The 18999-nt window shown below is 36.8% G+C and overlaps 1 protein-coding gene across 4 annotated transcripts in view; it reads left to right on the forward strand.

Annotated features, from left to right (window-relative positions):
* Positions 1-18999, forward strand: part of ap3b1a (adaptor related protein complex 3 subunit beta 1a) — a 53526-nt gene that overhangs the window by 11471 nt on the left and 23056 nt on the right. For 2 of the 4 annotated variants that reach the window (XM_016552535.1, XM_016552539.1), the window contains exons 7-22: positions 1964-2146; positions 2491-2640; positions 4488-4585; positions 4689-4743; positions 6387-6458; positions 6555-6617; positions 6821-6953; positions 7773-7882; positions 7991-8167; positions 8241-8427; positions 12076-12206; positions 12370-12511; positions 12589-12745; positions 14793-14976; positions 15113-15155; positions 16521-16624. In XM_016552535.1, coding sequence (XP_016408021.1) covers positions 1964-2146; positions 2491-2640; positions 4488-4585; positions 4689-4743; positions 6387-6458; positions 6555-6617; positions 6821-6953; positions 7773-7882; positions 7991-8167; positions 8241-8427; positions 12076-12206; positions 12370-12511; positions 12589-12745; positions 14793-14976; positions 15113-15155; positions 16521-16624 — 1989 coding nt within the window. The remainder of the gene's footprint in view (positions 1-1963; positions 2147-2490; positions 2641-4487; positions 4586-4688; positions 4744-6386; positions 6459-6554; positions 6618-6820; positions 6954-7772; positions 7883-7990; positions 8168-8240; positions 8428-12075; positions 12207-12369; positions 12512-12588; positions 12746-14792; positions 14977-15112; positions 15156-16520; positions 16625-18999) is intronic. The other 2 variants (XM_016552536.1, XM_016552537.1) reach the window with 2 other exon arrangements.

Raw genomic sequence — 18999 nt, forward strand, 5'->3', positions numbered from 1 at the left:
GTTTATTTATATAAAAAATATATATATAATTTTCTCAATTCACCTGCCACTGGCCGATGTGGCAAAAAGTTAATTTTGCACCCTTTTTGTTAGTGATCAGTTACATGTAATTTTCTTCCTCAGAGCTGGAACTGAAGTCACATGATGATGAATGAAGCACCTGACCTGCTCAAACTCTCTCTCTCTGTGTTGTTTTCACACACTCTCTCTCATATACTGTAGTTCATTAGTCTAAAGTGAGAGTGGTGTGTTATATTAGCTTGGTGGGAAGCAGAACAGGTTGTCATCTTCCAAGCATCTGTTTGTTTTGAGACCACACTGAGGGGATTATTGTGTACAATATTGATTAATAGTACACAATTGATATTTATTAACATAATATAGTAATGGAAAGAAGAATTAAAAATGTAAATAAATTACAAATAAAATAAGAAAAATTTATATAAATTAGATTGAGATTATTTGTGTGTGTATATAATATTGCATTTGCTATAAATGTATGTATATAAAAAAAGAATTAATATTTAAAAAATTAATTCAATATGTATATTATACATTAGATAAATATAAAAGTATACATTATATATAATAACTTTAAAATAATTTATTTGTAAATTGTTTATCAGAACAATTATATATGTATATAATACTTCATATACACACATATATGTATGTGTATATGTATGTATGTATGTATTTGTTGTGTCTGAATTGCAAATTTACTCAAAATTATAAACCTCCAGCACAACTTTAGGGTTGCTGCAGGAGAAGCGGGTGAGTGATAATTGCCCAGAAACTGTAGAGGTGTGTGTGTGCAGCATGTGTTTGTGTGTGTCTGCACAGTTTTATAACTTTAGACACAGTGTAATAGTGAATGTGTACAGATGCTTTTGTTCTTCTTTTCATGTTTGTGCAAATGTAATATATATTTATAGCGAGGTTCAGTTAGGTAGAATTATAATACAATACCAGCCAATATTCAAACCGACACTTTCCACATGAGTACCGAAGCATAAAACTAATATGTGTGTATATGTATATATATATATATGTATGTATGCACATGCACTAACCACTCAGATTTAAATGTTACATTCTTGCTTTCTTGGTTTTGCTTTTCTTTGGTTTTTAATTTTTGTGTTTGTTTATACACTGTTATTTGTGTTTATCTCAGGTAAATCAATATAATTTAAACATAATGTTTCTCTAATGATCTCTAATGGATTGTTTGAATCACTGGTCTGTTGGTTTGTCATTCAGGTGCACAAATATTTATTGGTAGTTTGGGTTTTTATGTGGATCATTGTTAATTGTTGCTTGAACATTGCATAAACGTTTAATTCTCTTATAAATTATCATCATGTCTAAAAACTCAAAATGTCTGATATTGTGCAAATTGGGATTATTTTTTCTTACCTGAACTATTTAATTATTGAAAATTTAATTTAATTAGTCCAGAATAACTCAATAGCCCAGAATCATTTATTTCACTGATACCATATTTATTATTGTTATATTTTTATATTTATCATTATTTTTATAAATCATATTATACATATATATATGTATGTATGTATATATAGTTTTACTATAGTTTTTTTTTATTTTTATATATATTTTCTTTTAATTTTTAATTCTTTATATCTATATCTATTTTTTTTTGGTCATTTTCCAGATTTTTGCCCCTAAAATGCTCTTGTATGTACAACTATTAAATGTCTTGCTTTAAAACAGCCACTAATATTGAGAATTCATATAATATTCAGAATTAAACTAATTTTCAGAATTAGTTGATTGACACCCCTGGAATCTGTAACAACCAATCAAAATGAAGAACTCTAAACCTAATTTTACTAGTGTACCACAGAGTGAAAAAACACTTCAAACTGATGTAGAATTTCTGAAAGGCTTCTAACAGGTGGCTAAGTTGTAAACCCTGCTGTTTGTCATGTGTTGTTTGTAGCTGGTTGCCGGCAGCGTGGTGATGGCGTTTGAGGAGGTCTGTCCGGACCGGATCGACCTGATCCATAAGAACTATCGGAAGCTGTGTAACCTGCTGGTGGACGTGGAGGAGTGGGGTCAGGTGGTCATCATACACATGCTGACCCGATACGCCAGGACACAGTTTGTCAGCCCGTGGAGAGAGGTGAGTTACTGTCTGTGCGCTTAAGCACAGATAGTATTTAATTATTATTTTACATATTTTTAAAGCTCAGCTATCAAGATTAGTGGTTTCATTTGAACAAAATTGCTGCTTGAAATTGACTGATCTTATTTTCATTTTGTTTTGTTTTTCAATGCTAGCATTGAGGGTTTCAGGTAGGAAGGAGGGATTGAGAGGACTATATATTGTAACTCTGACTGCAGTGATTGTTTCACAAGAGAAAGTTGCTGATTAAAAGTTCCTTTTAATCATTTTAAGAGTTGGTTTAATGATCTCTGCATTTTTTTTTAGATGTTTTTATTCATTAATTGTGTGTGTGATTGTAGGACGCCGTGTTTGACGAGAACAGTGCGAAAGCCTTTTATGATTCAGAGGAGGAAAGGAGAGTGGACCAGTCCAAACCGTACATCATGGATCCAGACCACAGACTCCTGCTCAGAAACACTAAACCACTGTTACAGAGCAGAAACACCGCAGTGAGTGCACACACACACACTGAGCCCTCTGTTTCTGTTTAAAGGAATATTCTTGGACCAAATCTGTCATAATGAAAACAGTAATTATATTAAGTAACTTCTGCCATTTTAAATATAGACACAGCAATATTAATTATTATTATTATATCAATATTTTACATTTCAAAAGTTTATATAGTAATATGTAATATGTTTATAATATGTTTATTATTTATTAATGATTAAAGTATTATTTAAATTGTTTTACATTATTATTATTAGTATTATTATTAATACAGATATATTAATCTATTACATTTATTATAGACATAATTATATATAATTAGAGCATAATTATATAACAAAAAATTGTATAGCAAATATTATTAAAGCGGCATGTATAATCAATAATAAACATTTTTGCCATTTTGAATATACAATAATATTAATTATTGTTTCATATTCTTGTATCAATATTAGTTAAAATAAATAATAATAATAATTATTATTATTATTAAGATATAGGAATCTAATATAGGAATTTAATATAGTTTGAGCATTTGTATATTAAATATTAATATGTCAAATATTATAAATGTAAGAATTCTAAATGGTAATATTATTACATTATATAATGCTATTGATAATTATGTATAAGCAGTTATTTTATTATTTAGGCCATATCTCCTGTTTCGCTTCTCACAGGATAGATAAAGCTTTAAGATAGATACACTTTTAGTCAGTCATTGCTGATTTAATTCCTGTAGGTAAGGTTGAAGACAGTTTTCAGCCGATAGTTACATCCTTTCTTCTTTATTAATTCATATTTAATCTGTATTATTCCTCTAAGATGCTCACATATTTCCATTTCCCCACACATCTGCACTCTCCAGTAGGGTTGTGTCGGTGAGGAAATTTTCCCACCGGTTAATCGGCGCGTAGAACGTTTATTAGCAAAACGAGTAAGAAAGCTTGGAGGCACCGCATACACCTTGATGTCAAATAAAATAAATAAATGCGGCTTAACACCGGTATCACCGTCAACACCGTCTATCGCGGCAAGCCTACTCTCCAGTTTTCTCTTTCTCCCTCTCTTATCGTTCCTGTTCAACTCTGAGCAATAGCGAAGGCCTTCAGGACGCACCTGAGTGTGTGTTTTGTGTTTAAGTGCGAGTGTGCGCGTGTTTGTACATCAGAATATTAGTGGGACCAAGGCTGTATCAGACCCAACTCCATCATGTTACACACACTCAGCCTTAGAAATGTGCTCAGAAAACGTTATTCCCTCCTACATCACACACACAGGGTGACTCAAGTACTCCATCAACCTGGAAGCTCAAGGTCTGTGTGTATGTGTGTTTTTTGTAGTGTGTGTGTGATATGTTTTGATTAAAACTTGTCCTGCTTTGTTCTGCACTCAGGCTGCTCTCTGTCTTTATCAGCTCTCTCTCTCTCTCTCTCTCTGCTGCTCTAGCGGTTGATGTGTTGAAGTCTGCTGTCCTGTTCATATATTGGGGTCAAAGTAATTTGGGGAAGACAAAATCATTACATACATTGAAGGCTTCCTAATCTATCACCATCTATCTTTTTTCAACCTCGCTCAAACCCTCCTCTTCCTCTTTCTCTTTCTCTCACTTCACATGTCTCTGGGACTCTCCACCACGTCTTCCATTAATCTGTCTGTTTCATGAGCTACTTTTAATGTCCACACGTCTTTTTCTCACCTTTCTCTCCCTTTGTAAAAACATACCATGGAAAAACCATGATAATATCGTGTTTTAGTTTATTGATATTCTTTTAAGAACCTTACATTTAACATTTAAAGGCATAGCTCTTCATTTATAACATTAATCATCTCTCTTTGTCAGGTCGTGATGGCAGTATCTCAGCTCTACTGGCATCTGGCTCCTAAACATGAACTTAGCATAATCACCAAGTCCCTGGTGAGGCTCTTGAGGAGCCACAGGTAACACATGCACACTATGAGATCCATCATGAGATGGAGGTGGTATTACAATCAAATCTGTCAATCTAATTCCTGTTTTTGGTTTCACTCTCGGCTCATTTAGGGAAGTTCAGTACATCGTGTTGCAGAACATCGCCACTATGTCCATTCAGAGGAAGGTACAGACTCACTGAAACGTTCACCCTGCTTTTCTCATGAAATCTGAACATGTTATGAACAATGTTAATGATTTAGAATCAGCTTGGCCTAAATGTGTCTACTTCGGGTGCTTATTCTGAGGTAAAATCAGAGGTGGGCCCCAATTCTGAAGGAAATCATAAGACAAAATATGATGTAAATTGCAAGGTTAGATGTGAGGTAGACATTGAGGTAAAATCAGAGCTGGGCCTTAATTTTGAGGGATATCATGAAGTAAAATATAAAATAAATCATAAGGTAAGATCTGAGGTAAACACTGAGGTAAAACCAGAGATAGGCCTCAATTCTGAGAGAAATTGTGAGGTAAATTGCAAGGTAAGTTCTGAGGTAAACATTGAGGTAAAATCAAAGGGTAGGCCTCAATTCTGAGGGAATGAAGTAAAATATGGAGTAAATTTCAAGGTAAGATCTGAGGTAAACATGAGGTGAAATCAGAGGTAGGCCTAAATTCTGAGAGAAATCATGAGGTTAAATATGAAGTAAATCTTACAGTAAATTCTGAGGTAAAATCAGAGGTAGTCCTCAAATCTGAGGGAAATCATGAGGTTAAATATGAAGTAAATTGCAAGGTAAGATCTGAGGAAACAATGAGGTGAAATCAGAGGTAGACCTCAATTCTGAGAGAAAACTAGGTAAAATATGAAGTAAATCTTACGGTAAATTCTGAGGTAAAATCAGAGGTAGTCCTCAAATCTGAGGAAAATCATGAGGTAAAATGTGAAGTAAATTTCAAGGTAAGATCTGAGGTAAACAATGAGGTGAAATCAGAGGTAGACCTCAATTCTGAGAGAAATCATGAGGTAAAATATGAAGTAAATCTTACAATAAGTTCTGAGGTAAAATCAGAGGCTTCAATTATGTCTCAAGCAAACTGAGGGTAATATCTGACACAAAATGTGTGATATAAATCTAATGTATCTTTTGAGGTAAGCACTGAGTTAAAATCTGAGGTATAGGCCTAAATCAAGCCTAAAATAAACTGAGGTGTAGTGTCTGAGGAAAACCTTAAGGTAAAATCTGAAGTATTGGTTGATGTAAACACTCTATTGAAATGTGAGGTATGCCTAAATCAAGCCTAAAATAAACTGAGGTAATGTCTAAGGGAAACTTTGAGGTAAAATCTGAAGTATTGGTTGAGGTAAACTAACTAAAAATTAGAGATATATTTTTTAAAAGTAAATTAGTGCCGTCTGAGGTAAATGCTAAAGGTAAAATCTAAATTGAGTAGACTGAAAAATTATCTTAGATAAACCACGTGTTATTTCTGAGTAAAAAAAAAAACCTGAGGTATACAGGTAAAAAGTGAGTGTAAATTCTGAAGTAAATGGTAAACACTGATGTAGAATCTAAGGTAAAATCTGAGCTAAAGTCTTGAGGTAATGGCTGTGGTTTTTAAACAAGAATCTAAAGTACTGCAATCTGAGAACCTGAGGTATACAGGTAAAAAGTGAGTGTAAATTCTGAAGTAAATGGTAAACACTGATGTAGAATCTAAGGTAAAATCTGAGCTAAAGTCTTGAGGTAATGGCTGTGGTTTTTAAACAAGAATCTAAAGTACTGCAATCTGAGGTAGACCTGAGGTAATGTCTGTGGTGTTTTTTAGGGGATGTTTGAGCCCTTCATGAAGAGCTTCTATGTGAGGTCTACAGATGCAACACACATCAAAACACTCAAGGTAAAAACACTGTCTTACCTTCATGTGTCTTTTCTGCTTGCTTGCTGATGTTTTGTTGCTTATCTAAAGTTTTTTGCTTTTGTTTAAATCCTTCAGCTGGAGATTTTGACTAACCTGGCTAATGAAGCAAACATCTCCACCATACTGAGAGAATTCCAGGTAAAGTTTTATAGATTAAATTGAATCTGTAAATTGAATCTGAGGGGGGAAAAAAACTCTTGAGATGAGTCTTAAGATGAAGTTAAATACTGAATTTTGAATAATTCTATGATGCCTAAAAACCCTGTCTGGATGGGCAGCTCACTAGGTTTAGAAACACAGCTGAGGAATAGCAGCTTTAAGTAGTTGTATGTGTGTTCCAGACGTATGTGAAGAGTCAGGATAAGGCGTTCGCGGCGGCCACCATCCAAGCCATCGGCTGTTGTGCCACTAACATCTCTGAGGTGACTGACACCTGCCTCAATGGCCTGGTCCTGCTGCTGTCCAACAGAGACGGTAATCACACACATTAAAGTTATCGTTTCGTTATTAGACGCAGTGCTTCTGGTTTCCTGCAGATGGCAATATGATGAAGTTCAATGTCTTGATCGTCAGTGACAAAACTGATGATACAGACAGAGCCATTATCACCACAGATGAAAAATGTGAATATTCTTTCTGACAAATGCATGTTATAGTCTCAATGATTCATAAAACTCCTCAAAGAACATGCTTTGAACTTTAAACAATATGGTAAGTAATCAGTAATTTAGTTGATCTACAAGTTACATACAAACAAGTTGCCAACAACACTTGCTGTTTAAAATATAAAATTATATGCGTGTATAAAATATAAAATTATATATCAGCATTTACCTACAAAATGGATCACAAGGACTTGATTTATCTGAAAAGCCAGAATGAATCGATTCACTAAAATGACTCACTAAAGCTACATATAAGAGAAAACATTACATATAGGAGCGTGTGTATTAATTCCGCACCTCAAAAATGTAGTTAAGTTGCTGCTTAGTTACTCCTCAACACTGGTTACTACAGTTAGTTATTGTTACTACAGTAAAAACATAGTATATTGTATTATCAGTGCACTCTCAAAAAAAAAAAATTTACAAAAGCTGTCACTGGGGCACGGTACCTTTTCAAAAGGTACACTTTTGGACCTTTTAGGTACTAATATGTACACTTTACGTACTAATATGTACATTTAAGGTACCAATATGGACTCTTTAGGTACAAAGGTGTGCCTTTAACCCCAGTGACAACTTTTGTTCCTTTTTTTCTGAGTGTCTATTCATGCATTTCTTCTCTTTGTAGAGACTGTTGTTGCAGAAAGCGTCGTAGTCATCAAGAAACTTCTGCAGACTCAGCCATCACAGCACAGTGACATCATCAAACACATGGCCAAACTCTTCGACAACATCACTGTGAGAGACGGGTTCAGTATTACACAACTGTAATGTTATAGTGTGCAACTACAGTGGGATTCATATAAATTTAACACTTGATGTATTTGGTGTCCATTGCCTCTTTAGGTCCCGATGGCAAGGGCCAGCATCCTGTGGCTGATGGGTGAATACTGTGAACACGTGCCTAAAATCGCCCCCGACGTCCTGCGAAAGATGGCCAAGACCTTCACCGACGAGGAGGACATTGTCAAACTTCAGATCGTCAACCTTGCTGCCAAACTCTACCTGACCAATTCCAAACAGGTAAAATCAAATCACACTTTGAGTGGGGGTGTGTTTTGGCTGCGTTTTATCTCACTTTCTTTCTCTCATACAGACTAAATTGCTGACTCAATACATTTTGAACTTGGGCAAGTATGATCAGAACTATGACATCAGAGACCGAACACGGTTCATTCGTCAGCTGATTGTCCCAAACGAGAAGAGCGGAGCCCTGAGCAAGTACGCTCGCCGCATCCTGATGGCGCCCAAACCGGCTCCTGTCCTGCAGTCTGCCTTCAAAGGTAAAAACCTTGAAAAGTCATTTAAATTTCTATAGTAAATACAGTGCCCTCCACGAATAATTCACAAAGTTCTAACCTATCGTTGAAGTAAAACAATGGAAAGTGGGGGGAAAATCTCATTATGAAATAAACGTTTTTCTCTGGTTCACGTTGGCCACAATTATTGGCACTCAATTATTGCAGCGTCCTTTTCCCAAGAAAACAGCTCTGAGTTTTCTCCTATAATGCCTGATGAGTTTGGAGAACACCTGACAAGAGATCAGAGACCATTCCTTCAGATCCTTCAGATTCCCAGCTCCATGTTGGTGCTTCTTGTCTTCAGTTCACCCCACTCATTTTCTATAGGGTTCAGGTCAGAGAACTGGGTTGGCCAGGGCAGATGGGTTTTGCTGCCAAAAAGCTCTTTTTTTTTAGTTTCATCTGACCTTAGAAGCCAGTCCCGTTTGAAGTTCCAGTCGTGTCTGACAACTGAATATGCTGGAGTTTGTTTTTGGATGAGCGAGGAGGATTTTTCTTGAAACCCTCCCAAACAACATGTGATGATATAGGGGCTGTTTGATATTTTTTTTAGGCTTTCTGACCCCAAGACTCAACTAATCTCTGCAATTATCCAGCTGTGAACCAAACTCCCCTCACCGTGCATTAGGACGATTTAGACACACATCTTCTTCCAGGCAGATTTGTAACATCTTTAGTTGATTGGAACTTCTTAATTATTGCCCTGATGGTGAAAATGAGGATTTTCAATGCTTTCGCTCTTACAGCCACTTTCTATTTTGTGAAGCTCTACAATCTTGTTCTGCACACCAGAACTATATTCTTTGGTTTTACTCCTTGTGATGGATGATTAAGGGAATTTGGCGTTTGTGTTCCTCATATTTATAATCCTGTCATGCTCCTAGTCACCCTGGTGTGCTAAAAAAAAAAGAAAATATGAATGGGAATATACTTCAGAGATATTTTACTCATAAGAATTTCTAGAGGTGCCAATAATTGGGGCCAACATGCATTGGAGAAAAACATTTGTTTCATAATGTGAGTTTCCCCCCAATTTCAATTGTTTTACTTCAATGAAAGGTTAGAATTTAGGGATTTTTTTTTAAATGAAAGATCAAATGATAAAACGATGCAGATTTATTTTCACAGCCGGCTTTGCTCATATTTACCAAGGGTGCCAATATTAGTGTATTACTCATAAAGAGTAATTTAAATATCTGTAGTGAATATAATTTATAATATGAATGAATATGATTTTACAAGTCATGGAAATTCAGTGGTCATAAGATGTGGGATGCCTGAAATCATTCTGTGCAAGATTCAAACCTACAACTTTTCAGTTACCACCGCAGATCGGTAACCTCTAGGCCGTATCACTCACATTTAAAGCTTTGTTGCATGATAAAACAGCTAGAGCAGTTAAAAAAATCCAAAGCCGTCAGTTTACCGTCATGCTCTCATTCTAAATGACGCGACCACATCTATACGAACTCAAGAGTTCTGCTGACATCGATTTCTCACACGTTTCTCTTATTTCATCACATTATTCCATTCCAGCAGGGCTTCAGAACTGAAACACACAACACTGTCATGGGAATTCATCCCTGCAGGCCATGACGGCAGGTCTAACCCGTAAACATCAATACAGCACGCAGAAATACTCTGCAACCGATTCTATCAAACGGCACACAGTTATTTTTTCCCGCCTCTGAACTGGGCTTTTTTTCTCCGGATTAGCAGCATGGATTTGTAGGCTTTGCCTTCTATTCCTCCCGTGCAGAATTGAATTGTAGAATTCTGCATAATTTGATAACAGACAGTCGAATCTGGGCGTCCCGTCCGCCCCGCACACACGCCCACACGTTGATTTACTACTACCTCCTGTACGATCATGCACTGCACCTGCAATTAAACGGGAGTAATTATGCCCTCGTGCAGGAAAAGGGTGTTACTCATTTGCTCTTGTAGATACATGGATGGACGGATGGATGGATTTGGGTTTAGCGTGAAGGATGCGCTCTGTGTGATTGATGACGGCTGTCGCTGGGGGTAATTTTTGTTGTGCTGAGTATCGTTCTCGGTGCTTGGTAAAGCGTGTCCCGCCCTTAATAGGAGGTAATAAAGTTTGTAAGGGCTGATTATGCTTCGCTGTGATGAAACTCAAAGCGACACGTCTTTGTGTGTGTTTTTTTTAAGTCACGTGAAGATGCAGGTTGTGACATATGATCTCTGCGGTGAAGGCGAATCGTCAGGCTTTAGCTGAAAAACTCATCAATAGTCCAAACGGGCGCATTGATAATTTACTGATCTCAAATCTGTGCTCCTGTTTCTTGCTCTAATTTGCTTTAATACAATGATTTCATGATTGTCCCCATGGTTACTATAGATTAAAATAAATTAGTATACTGAAATATACAGCCATTAGTCTTTATTTCATTAATGCGGCATAAATTTACCCTATAACATTTGCGAGACATTTAACTACTGCTGTCATTTTTAATATTTGTGGTTTAGATCCGCCGTGTGCGGTGGCGTTTTTCGCTCATGTTTATATTCTGCAGAGCCAGAGTGATTATGCGTTCATATACCTTGGTTATTACGGGACGCACCCGGCATATTGTGAGAAGGGCACACGGGCAGACCTGAATGCCGTGGCATTTCTGCCAGTTTAATGTCAATTACCCAGCAGGTCTCCTGAAGGCCTGTGCAGACACTTATTGCTTTTTTTGTTTATTATGACAAAGAAGTACAGTAATACCCAGAGTTGGAGGCATAAACTAGAAGATCTTAGTTTATTAGTTTTGCATAGCAAAACTTTTGAATATCTGCTTGTTCAACACAGTACGATTTGTTTTCAAACTTTTTATGCCAGATTTATGATGACACTATAAAGGCAGCTGAATATTTATTAGATTAGATTGGAGGTTGGAGGCATAAACTAGAAGATCTTAGTTTATTAGTTTTGCATAGCTGCTTGTTCAACACAGTACGGTTTGTTTTCAAACTTTTTATGCCAGATTTATGATGACACTATAAAGGCAGCTGAATATTTATTAGATTAGATTGGAGTAGATTACAATAGATATATTGTCGTATATATATACAGTGGGTACGGAAAGTATTCAGACCCCCTTAAATTTTTCACTCTTTGTTATATTGCAGCCATAATATTTATTATTATATCCCTGATTACATCCATAATGTAATATTAAATATTATAATTAATATTGTTATATTAATAATCTATTTAAAGTGAAAAAAAAAAATTTAAAGTTATTTTTCATATTATCTGGAAAATATTTACTAAATATTTAAGTTGACGCTTGATTTTTCTGTTAATAGAATATAATAATTTGTGATTAATCTCATGATACCAGTGTTTAGAAAGCAGAATCATATGGCAATTCCAGTAAATGCTAATGTTTTATTTTTTATTTTATATTTATACATTTTATTTATCCATTTATTTATACTTGTACTTTATAATTTTTGAATTACCTTCACTTAAAAGTTTTAACATTGAATTGATGTTTGTGTTAGCGGATGGCCAAATTAGCAGGCGTTGCTTTGATATTAAAACCTCATATTTGATGGCATTAACATACATTTACTCACCTGTCTCTCAGTTCTCCTCTTTTGTCTGTTTTTCAGATCGAGACCGGTTTCAGCTTGGCACACTCTCTCATACACTCAATTCTCAGGCCAGTGGATACCTGGAGCTTTCTGATTGGCCGGCTGTCGCTCCTGACCAATCAGTGAGAAATGTGGAGGTAGTAGAACCGGTAAGACTCCCTTGTATTTATTTAGTTTTTAAAGATAATGTTAAAAATGTCTTATATCTATACACTTAAATGGCCTTAGCGTACGGTTCATTCACAGGACAGTGATGTTACCAAGTCTCAAATTATTATGACCTCATTTCCTGTTCATGTGTGACTCTGGCAGGTGAAAGAGACTGGAGCACCGGCACTTAGTAAATCCAAACATGCCAAATCAAATGAGAAGTTCTACTCTGATTCAGAGGAAGAAGATGGGGAGGAGGAAGAGGGAAGCAATAGTGAGGACAGTAGCAGCAGCAGCAGTGAAGGTAAAACATGAGCTTTGGCTTGGTTTGTGTTTTGGCAAATTTGAGGCTTGTCTTAACCTGTTTTTGTGTCCATGTAGAATCAGTAAGTGAGTCTGAGAGCGAGGAGAACAGCGATGATTCAAACAAGAGCAGCTCCAGCCAATCGGAGAAGAGCTCCAGTGAATCAGACTCAGAAAAGAAGAAAACTCTAAAAAACAAAAAACCACAACAGCAGAAACTGGACAGCAAAGACAGGTAATGATCTCACTCAGTGTAAATGACCTTATTTAAATTAACCAATCATGACCTTGCTCTGTATCCCACTGACCAATCACATTCATTCTTTCAAAATAAATTCCCTGCAGTTTTTAAAATATGCATCACATATATTTCCATGAAGATATTTAGCAGCACAACTGTCTTCAACATTGATAAAAATAAGAAATGTTTCTTGAGCACCAAATCAGCATATTAGAATGATTTCTGAAGGGTCATGTGACACTGAAGACTGGAGTAACGATGCTGAAAATTCATATTTGCATCACATAAATAAATTATATTTTAAAATATATTCAAATAGAAACCACTTATTTTGAATTGTAATAATATTTCACAATATTACTGTTTTACTGTGTATTTGATTAAATAAATGCAGTCCTCATGAGCAGAAGAGACTACATTTAAAAACATTCAAAAGTCTTACCAACACCAAACTTTTCAACAGCATTGTATTTTAGAAATCACCCATTCATATTTATGTCGAACCCAGCATTCTTAATTTAAATAGATGCATGCATAACATAGGCATAAACATTCATTAGAGGTCATGCATGTTTGCTAAACACCCATTGAACTCTACTGACAAAGTAAGTGGTCTGAATTCCAGCGCTTTATACTTGCATCACATGCTATTGCTATTTTGAAGTGTTTATGTGCCATAAATATATAGACAGATGGTATGTGAGATTGACTTTGGTCATTATAACCGCATATATGGGTGTGTTTTGCTGAAGTGTGTGCACAAGTGGATGCACAATGTACAACTTTGGTTTTAAATATGTGCAGGAGGTAAATAATGTGTGTGTTCAGTGTGTGTGTGTGTTTGTGTGATTGTGTATGCTGCAGCATAAAATGACTAATAAAATGTGGCACCAATAATTTCCCCCTCCATCTGTTCATATGCACACATACAGTCACACACTCTCTCTCTTTCTCTCGCTCACACACGCCAGGCCTCAACAATAAGGTTTTTATTCTCACTAATTTTAAATCTCACTAAGTTTCAAAATACAAAAATATCTGTGAATTGAGTAGCTGTAATGCAACTTAGTAATAGCTGTAAGTTCATAAATGCACATTTTGTTTTAGAAATCAATGGCATCCAATGCAAATAATTTATTGATCAGTTTTTGATTTTGAACCCATTTTTACAGATGCTTCCAAAGTTATCAAAAGTCCCTTTTGCAATTTTGCTAACATTAGTAAAAAGTGTCAAATCAGCAGAATATGTTTAGTTCATCACATAACCCTAAATGTTTACATTTGCAAGGCATAAAAACACACAAACATGATGACTTTCTCTATCCAGTCCACACACAGAGTTTGCACTGTTAATTGTTGTGATGAAACGTTTCTGTAGTTGACCCTGCTGCCTTTATTAGAAGCGGTAATTAAACAGCTAATAGACACACACACACGTGTGTGTGTATGTGATACACTCTTTGCCTGTTTTGTTTGCTGTTCTGTCATTATTGTGCATGATTTAAGGCTCTCGCCCACATCCTTAACTACCGTGAAATGCTCTCATTAATACACACTCACAACCTGCTTTAATGCTGCCGTTGAACTGTGCACACTTCAGTTAGATGGCCTGTGTGTGTGTGTGTGTGTGTGTGTGTGTGTGTATCACTTGTTCTGAGCAAATGAAATCCAAAGGCCAAATTAATCCATCTAATCATCTCACAATTAAACAGACATTGTTCCCTCTGCTAATTTAACCAGCCTTTTCTCTTTTGCTCTCTCTACCAGACGACGTCCCTTTTGATGTTTGAATATTGAAATGTTCTTTAGTAATGTCCAGTTTTTTAGGTTGTCAAAAAATGGCCCAGGAATAAAGATTTAAACATGTTTTTACATAATTGATTGTAGTGTTTAGTGCATAAGAAACTCTTAAAATGAAGGTTATAAATGAAATTTAGGAGTGAAGTGTGTTTACTGGATGTAGGTTGATTTTGCAGTTATTAATTTGGCTAGTAAACTCAAATAGTTCAGTTGTTTCTGTGTCTGTGTGTGACTAAAACAGGAAGCAGAAGAATGGGAATGCTGTGAAGGTTGAATCCAGATCCGAAAGTGAATCAGGCTCTGAGAGTTCCTCGTCTGAGAGTTCTTCTGAATCCGGATCAGAATTGGATTCAGATTCAGACTCAGGAACAGATCAAAAGAAAAACACAAAGCCTAAACCTGTCCAGTCTAAACCAGTCATAAAGGTGAGAAGTACGATACTAGAGTAATACTAATAATGGAGTACAAACACAGTGTGAAGTTTTGAAGTGTGAAAGAGTGTGAAGTTTTGCTGCATATTATTCTGTATGTGTAACATCTGGCATCAATGTTTCTTTTCAGAAGGTTGAGAAGAAGGAAGTGTCTCTTCTTGATCTGGATGACTGTGAGTTGAGTTTCTTTCAGTTTTGCAGTTTTCATTTTGTTATGATTTTGGTTTTATTGTTTTGTGATTTATAATGGTTCTTTTTCAAACCCCAGTGACCTGCCTACGGTCTACATAGTGGTTTCTGAAGTAAAAATCCCATTCATTTTCTTCATAGGGGAATTGATTTTGAACGATAACTTGTATAACTTTAAAGACAGACCTACTTTGAGCTATGAGCTTGTCAATCATTGATGTTGAAGCCATCAGCCTGCATTATTTCAATTTATTTTTTAAATAATCATGTTTAACAGCATAATTCCTTGTGAAAAACTTCATTACCCATGATTCTGCAAAGAAAGCTCCACCAAAATAACTTTTTACCACCCTCCAACTTTCATGAAGCACTACGAATTATATAATAGATCAGTCTCCCTACACTCTTAAAATAATTATATATATATATATATATATATATATATTTATATATATATAATGCATATTTTGCAATAAATTTAAAATACATTGTTTAAATATGTATAAGCAACAACTTTAAATCAATAGTTATAAGTCCCTATCTTTTTAGATTGTGTCGTCGTTCACAATGCTGCATGGGATTGTACTTCATTCCTTCATTAAAGTATGTTAAGTACAGTCTTGTACCCTGGCCTTTTATTTTCAAATAATTTTTTGCTGAATCATGTTTTGATTTGCCTCCTGTCTGGTTGGTTTGGTTCATGGCTTATACCTCTTAAACGATGACTTTTTGTAAAATCAGTTTGTGAAAAATTAATTGGATAAATGCTTCCAGAACAAAGGCTACTGAAAAATCATTCTAGAATGCTCTAATAATAACGCAAAATACACACAAAAATTAAGTGAAATAGTTTGTGCTTTAATTAGATTAGATACTTTTCAGTGTTGAAATATAAGTGTATGTGTAATCATATATAAATATAATTTTGCTTGCTCACCAGTGACGGATACATATGATGACACCTTAACATTTAGACAAAGTTCTGTACCTTATATTCATTTTCTGTTCAGATTTTTGCAGGGAAATCTGCAGAATGCAGTTAAAACGAGTAAAATGTGTTAAACAAAACAGGCGGCAGTTAAAGCTATGAAGTCGGCGATAACAAAAAGCAAATCAGATGGTTCAGAAATGGTTTGGAACAGCTTTAGATGCTTTAATATGCTGTCTAGTTAGGCAGCTCACTAGGTTTTGGAACGGGACCAATGAATGTATTAATACATATATGTGACCCTGGAGCACAAAACTAGTCTTAAAGGGGTCATATGATGCGATTTCAAGTTTTCCTTTCTCTTTGGAGTGTTACAAGCTGATGAGGGTTTTAATGCTGTTGTTATTGTTTTGTTTGACAGTCTCGCCCGTGCCGGTCACCACACCCAAAAGCTCCATCCTGTCACCTAATCTGCTGTCCGACCTGCAAGGGCTCTTGATCTCACCGACCGCATCTGCCTTACAGGTAGGTGTGTGTGTGTGTGTTCATTTGACTCTGTTGATGTTATAATAAGGCTATCTAGAATACTATGAGTTGAGTTGATTGTATAAAATGACTGCTAAACTATATATTTAGCTATATATTGATGCTTTTTGGGTTTACTTTGTGCTAACGTCCGGCTGACTGTACATTATCCTGTAGAAGCCTCTTCCTTTTTATCATTTCCTCTCCGGTCTTTTGTTTGTGTCCATCTAGAAGTCTTCTATGTTCTTTGTTTCTTTGTGCTGTTGTATTATAGATTGGTTTTTCAATGTCTTCCCTCTTTCTTCTCCTCCTGTGTGCGTCCAGCATGTGTGTGTGTGTTGTCAGCGTATGTAATTGTTGACCTTTTGCAGTATGACGGCTCCTTCCTCTCCCGTGAGAGTCCTGTGTCAGGGAGAGAAGGGATGTCAAGAGAGCGAGAGAGAGGGAGAGATGTCAGTAAGAGATGAATGAAGCATGTGTGGTCATTTCTTCTCAAATACTATCTGTGTCTGCCTCTTTTAGGATTGACACATGAACTGTAATATCCCAGCGGCCCACAGACACCCCCCGACAATAACACACACACACTATACACACGTTTATAGACCTGCACTGCTGTCATATTTCAACCAAAAGATTCTTAGTGGGATCTGGACCTTGATCTTAGTGTTTGTAATATTTTGTGGTGTTTTTAAGCTTGCGTATGTTTGTAAAGACATTGCTAACATTGCATAGATAGTGATATTTTGTGTTGAAAGAAGAATTGAATACATTTTTACATAGTAAGCACAAGCAAAAGTTAATAAATGCTAACACTGAGTAACTGGCATTTCAGATACAATATAGCTAGCAACACTACCATTCAAATGCTTGGTGACATTAAGTAAAGAAGTCTCTTATGCTTCTCTAGGTTGAACTATGATTGCTGATAACACACGATCCTTGATATCCCTTAGTCTGCGAAAACTTTTAAACTTCCTATAGGTTCCAACCTCCATCTGTCAGAATTCCTATTCTCCTCCTGTCCATCACTGCAGGGTTGCCCCGGTGACCTGTATCGGCGCGTTGGGCGGGTGTCAGCGCTGCTGCTTTGATTGACAGGCTCGTCAGGCCCGGGCCGCTGCGCAGCTAGAAGCTGTTAGGCACAGGTCATTAGAATACTACCCACGAGCCTCGGCGGGCAGGCTAATCAGAGCTGAAATAAAGGGTGAGATTGAGAGAAAGAGAAAGGGCTTATTTAAAGTCAATGCTATGCATAAATACATTACAGGCCGCTATAATCTTAGTCACGGTGGATAAACCTCATCTCTCTCTCTCGCACATACATGCATTCAAACGCGGGCATTCATTATAGCGTGTCACGTCACACAGCTGGTCTTTCTCAGCCACGTGCATGCAGATGTATGAAAATATATTCATATGACACGGCTGTGCGTGTGTGTGTGTGACTTTGGCCGGCACGGGTACAGATGAAATAACGGTGTGTGAAATAGAGAGACACTCCGATGCATTCTGGGACGGTTAGCAGCGGTATTTAGCCGATCTGGGGTCAGCGTGCGAACTATCTGCCTCGGCTCCTCCCGTTTCTAATAACATTTTGACGTGCGGATCTGCTCTGAAATACTGTTTAAGCGTGCGCCGGGGGAGCCGGCTGATAACTTTTCATTCATAATTAGCGCGGGGCGAATGGGGGCCGAACGCGGGGCGTCGGAGGGAAATTGAACTGTCAGTGTAGGGCGAGCGGGGGGCGAACAAGGGCGAGCGCGGGCTGAGTGCGGGGTGGGGGGCGTTTGACCCCATCACAATCTGGGGGCCGCGTCATAATTTGTTCATTTTGTGCCCATCAGCCGGCCGGCGTTGCCACGGTGACCCCGTTCTTCTCGGAGCACGTTCAGTGCCGTCCTCATTATGACTCAGCAGCAAAGTAGAAACGCACGTGGAGACGCCGACTCGCGCTGTCAATCACATGTGCTATACATTGGACATGTTTAGCTTGTTTTTTTGTGCACTATAAGACATTTGGTTGTGTGTTTGAAGTACATGGTTTAGTGTTTCCCACAGGATTTTTTGAGAATATGGTTGGGTGGATCTTTGACTTTTTGGGGGGGTCATTGGTTAGATTTATATAAATATATATTTAAATGACCCTCCGTAGACAGCAATACAACCATAATATTCCCAGGTCCAGAAACGTAGCAAGGACATAGGTAAAACAGTCCATGTGACATCGGTGGCTCAACTTCATTTTTGCGAAGCTACGAGAATACTTTTTGTGCGCAAAGAAAACAAAAATGACGACTTTATTCAACAATTCTTTCCCCCGAGTTACTGTCTTCCGCCATTTTGGAGAGGATCACAACACATACGCAAGCTTT

The sequence above is a fragment of the Sinocyclocheilus rhinocerous genome, unplaced genomic scaffold (assembly GCF_001515625.1).
Source record: "Sinocyclocheilus rhinocerous isolate Xijiao unplaced genomic scaffold, SAMN03320098_v1.1 scaffold405, whole genome shotgun sequence".
NCBI lineage: Eukaryota > Metazoa > Chordata > Actinopteri > Cypriniformes > Cyprinidae > Sinocyclocheilus > Sinocyclocheilus rhinocerous.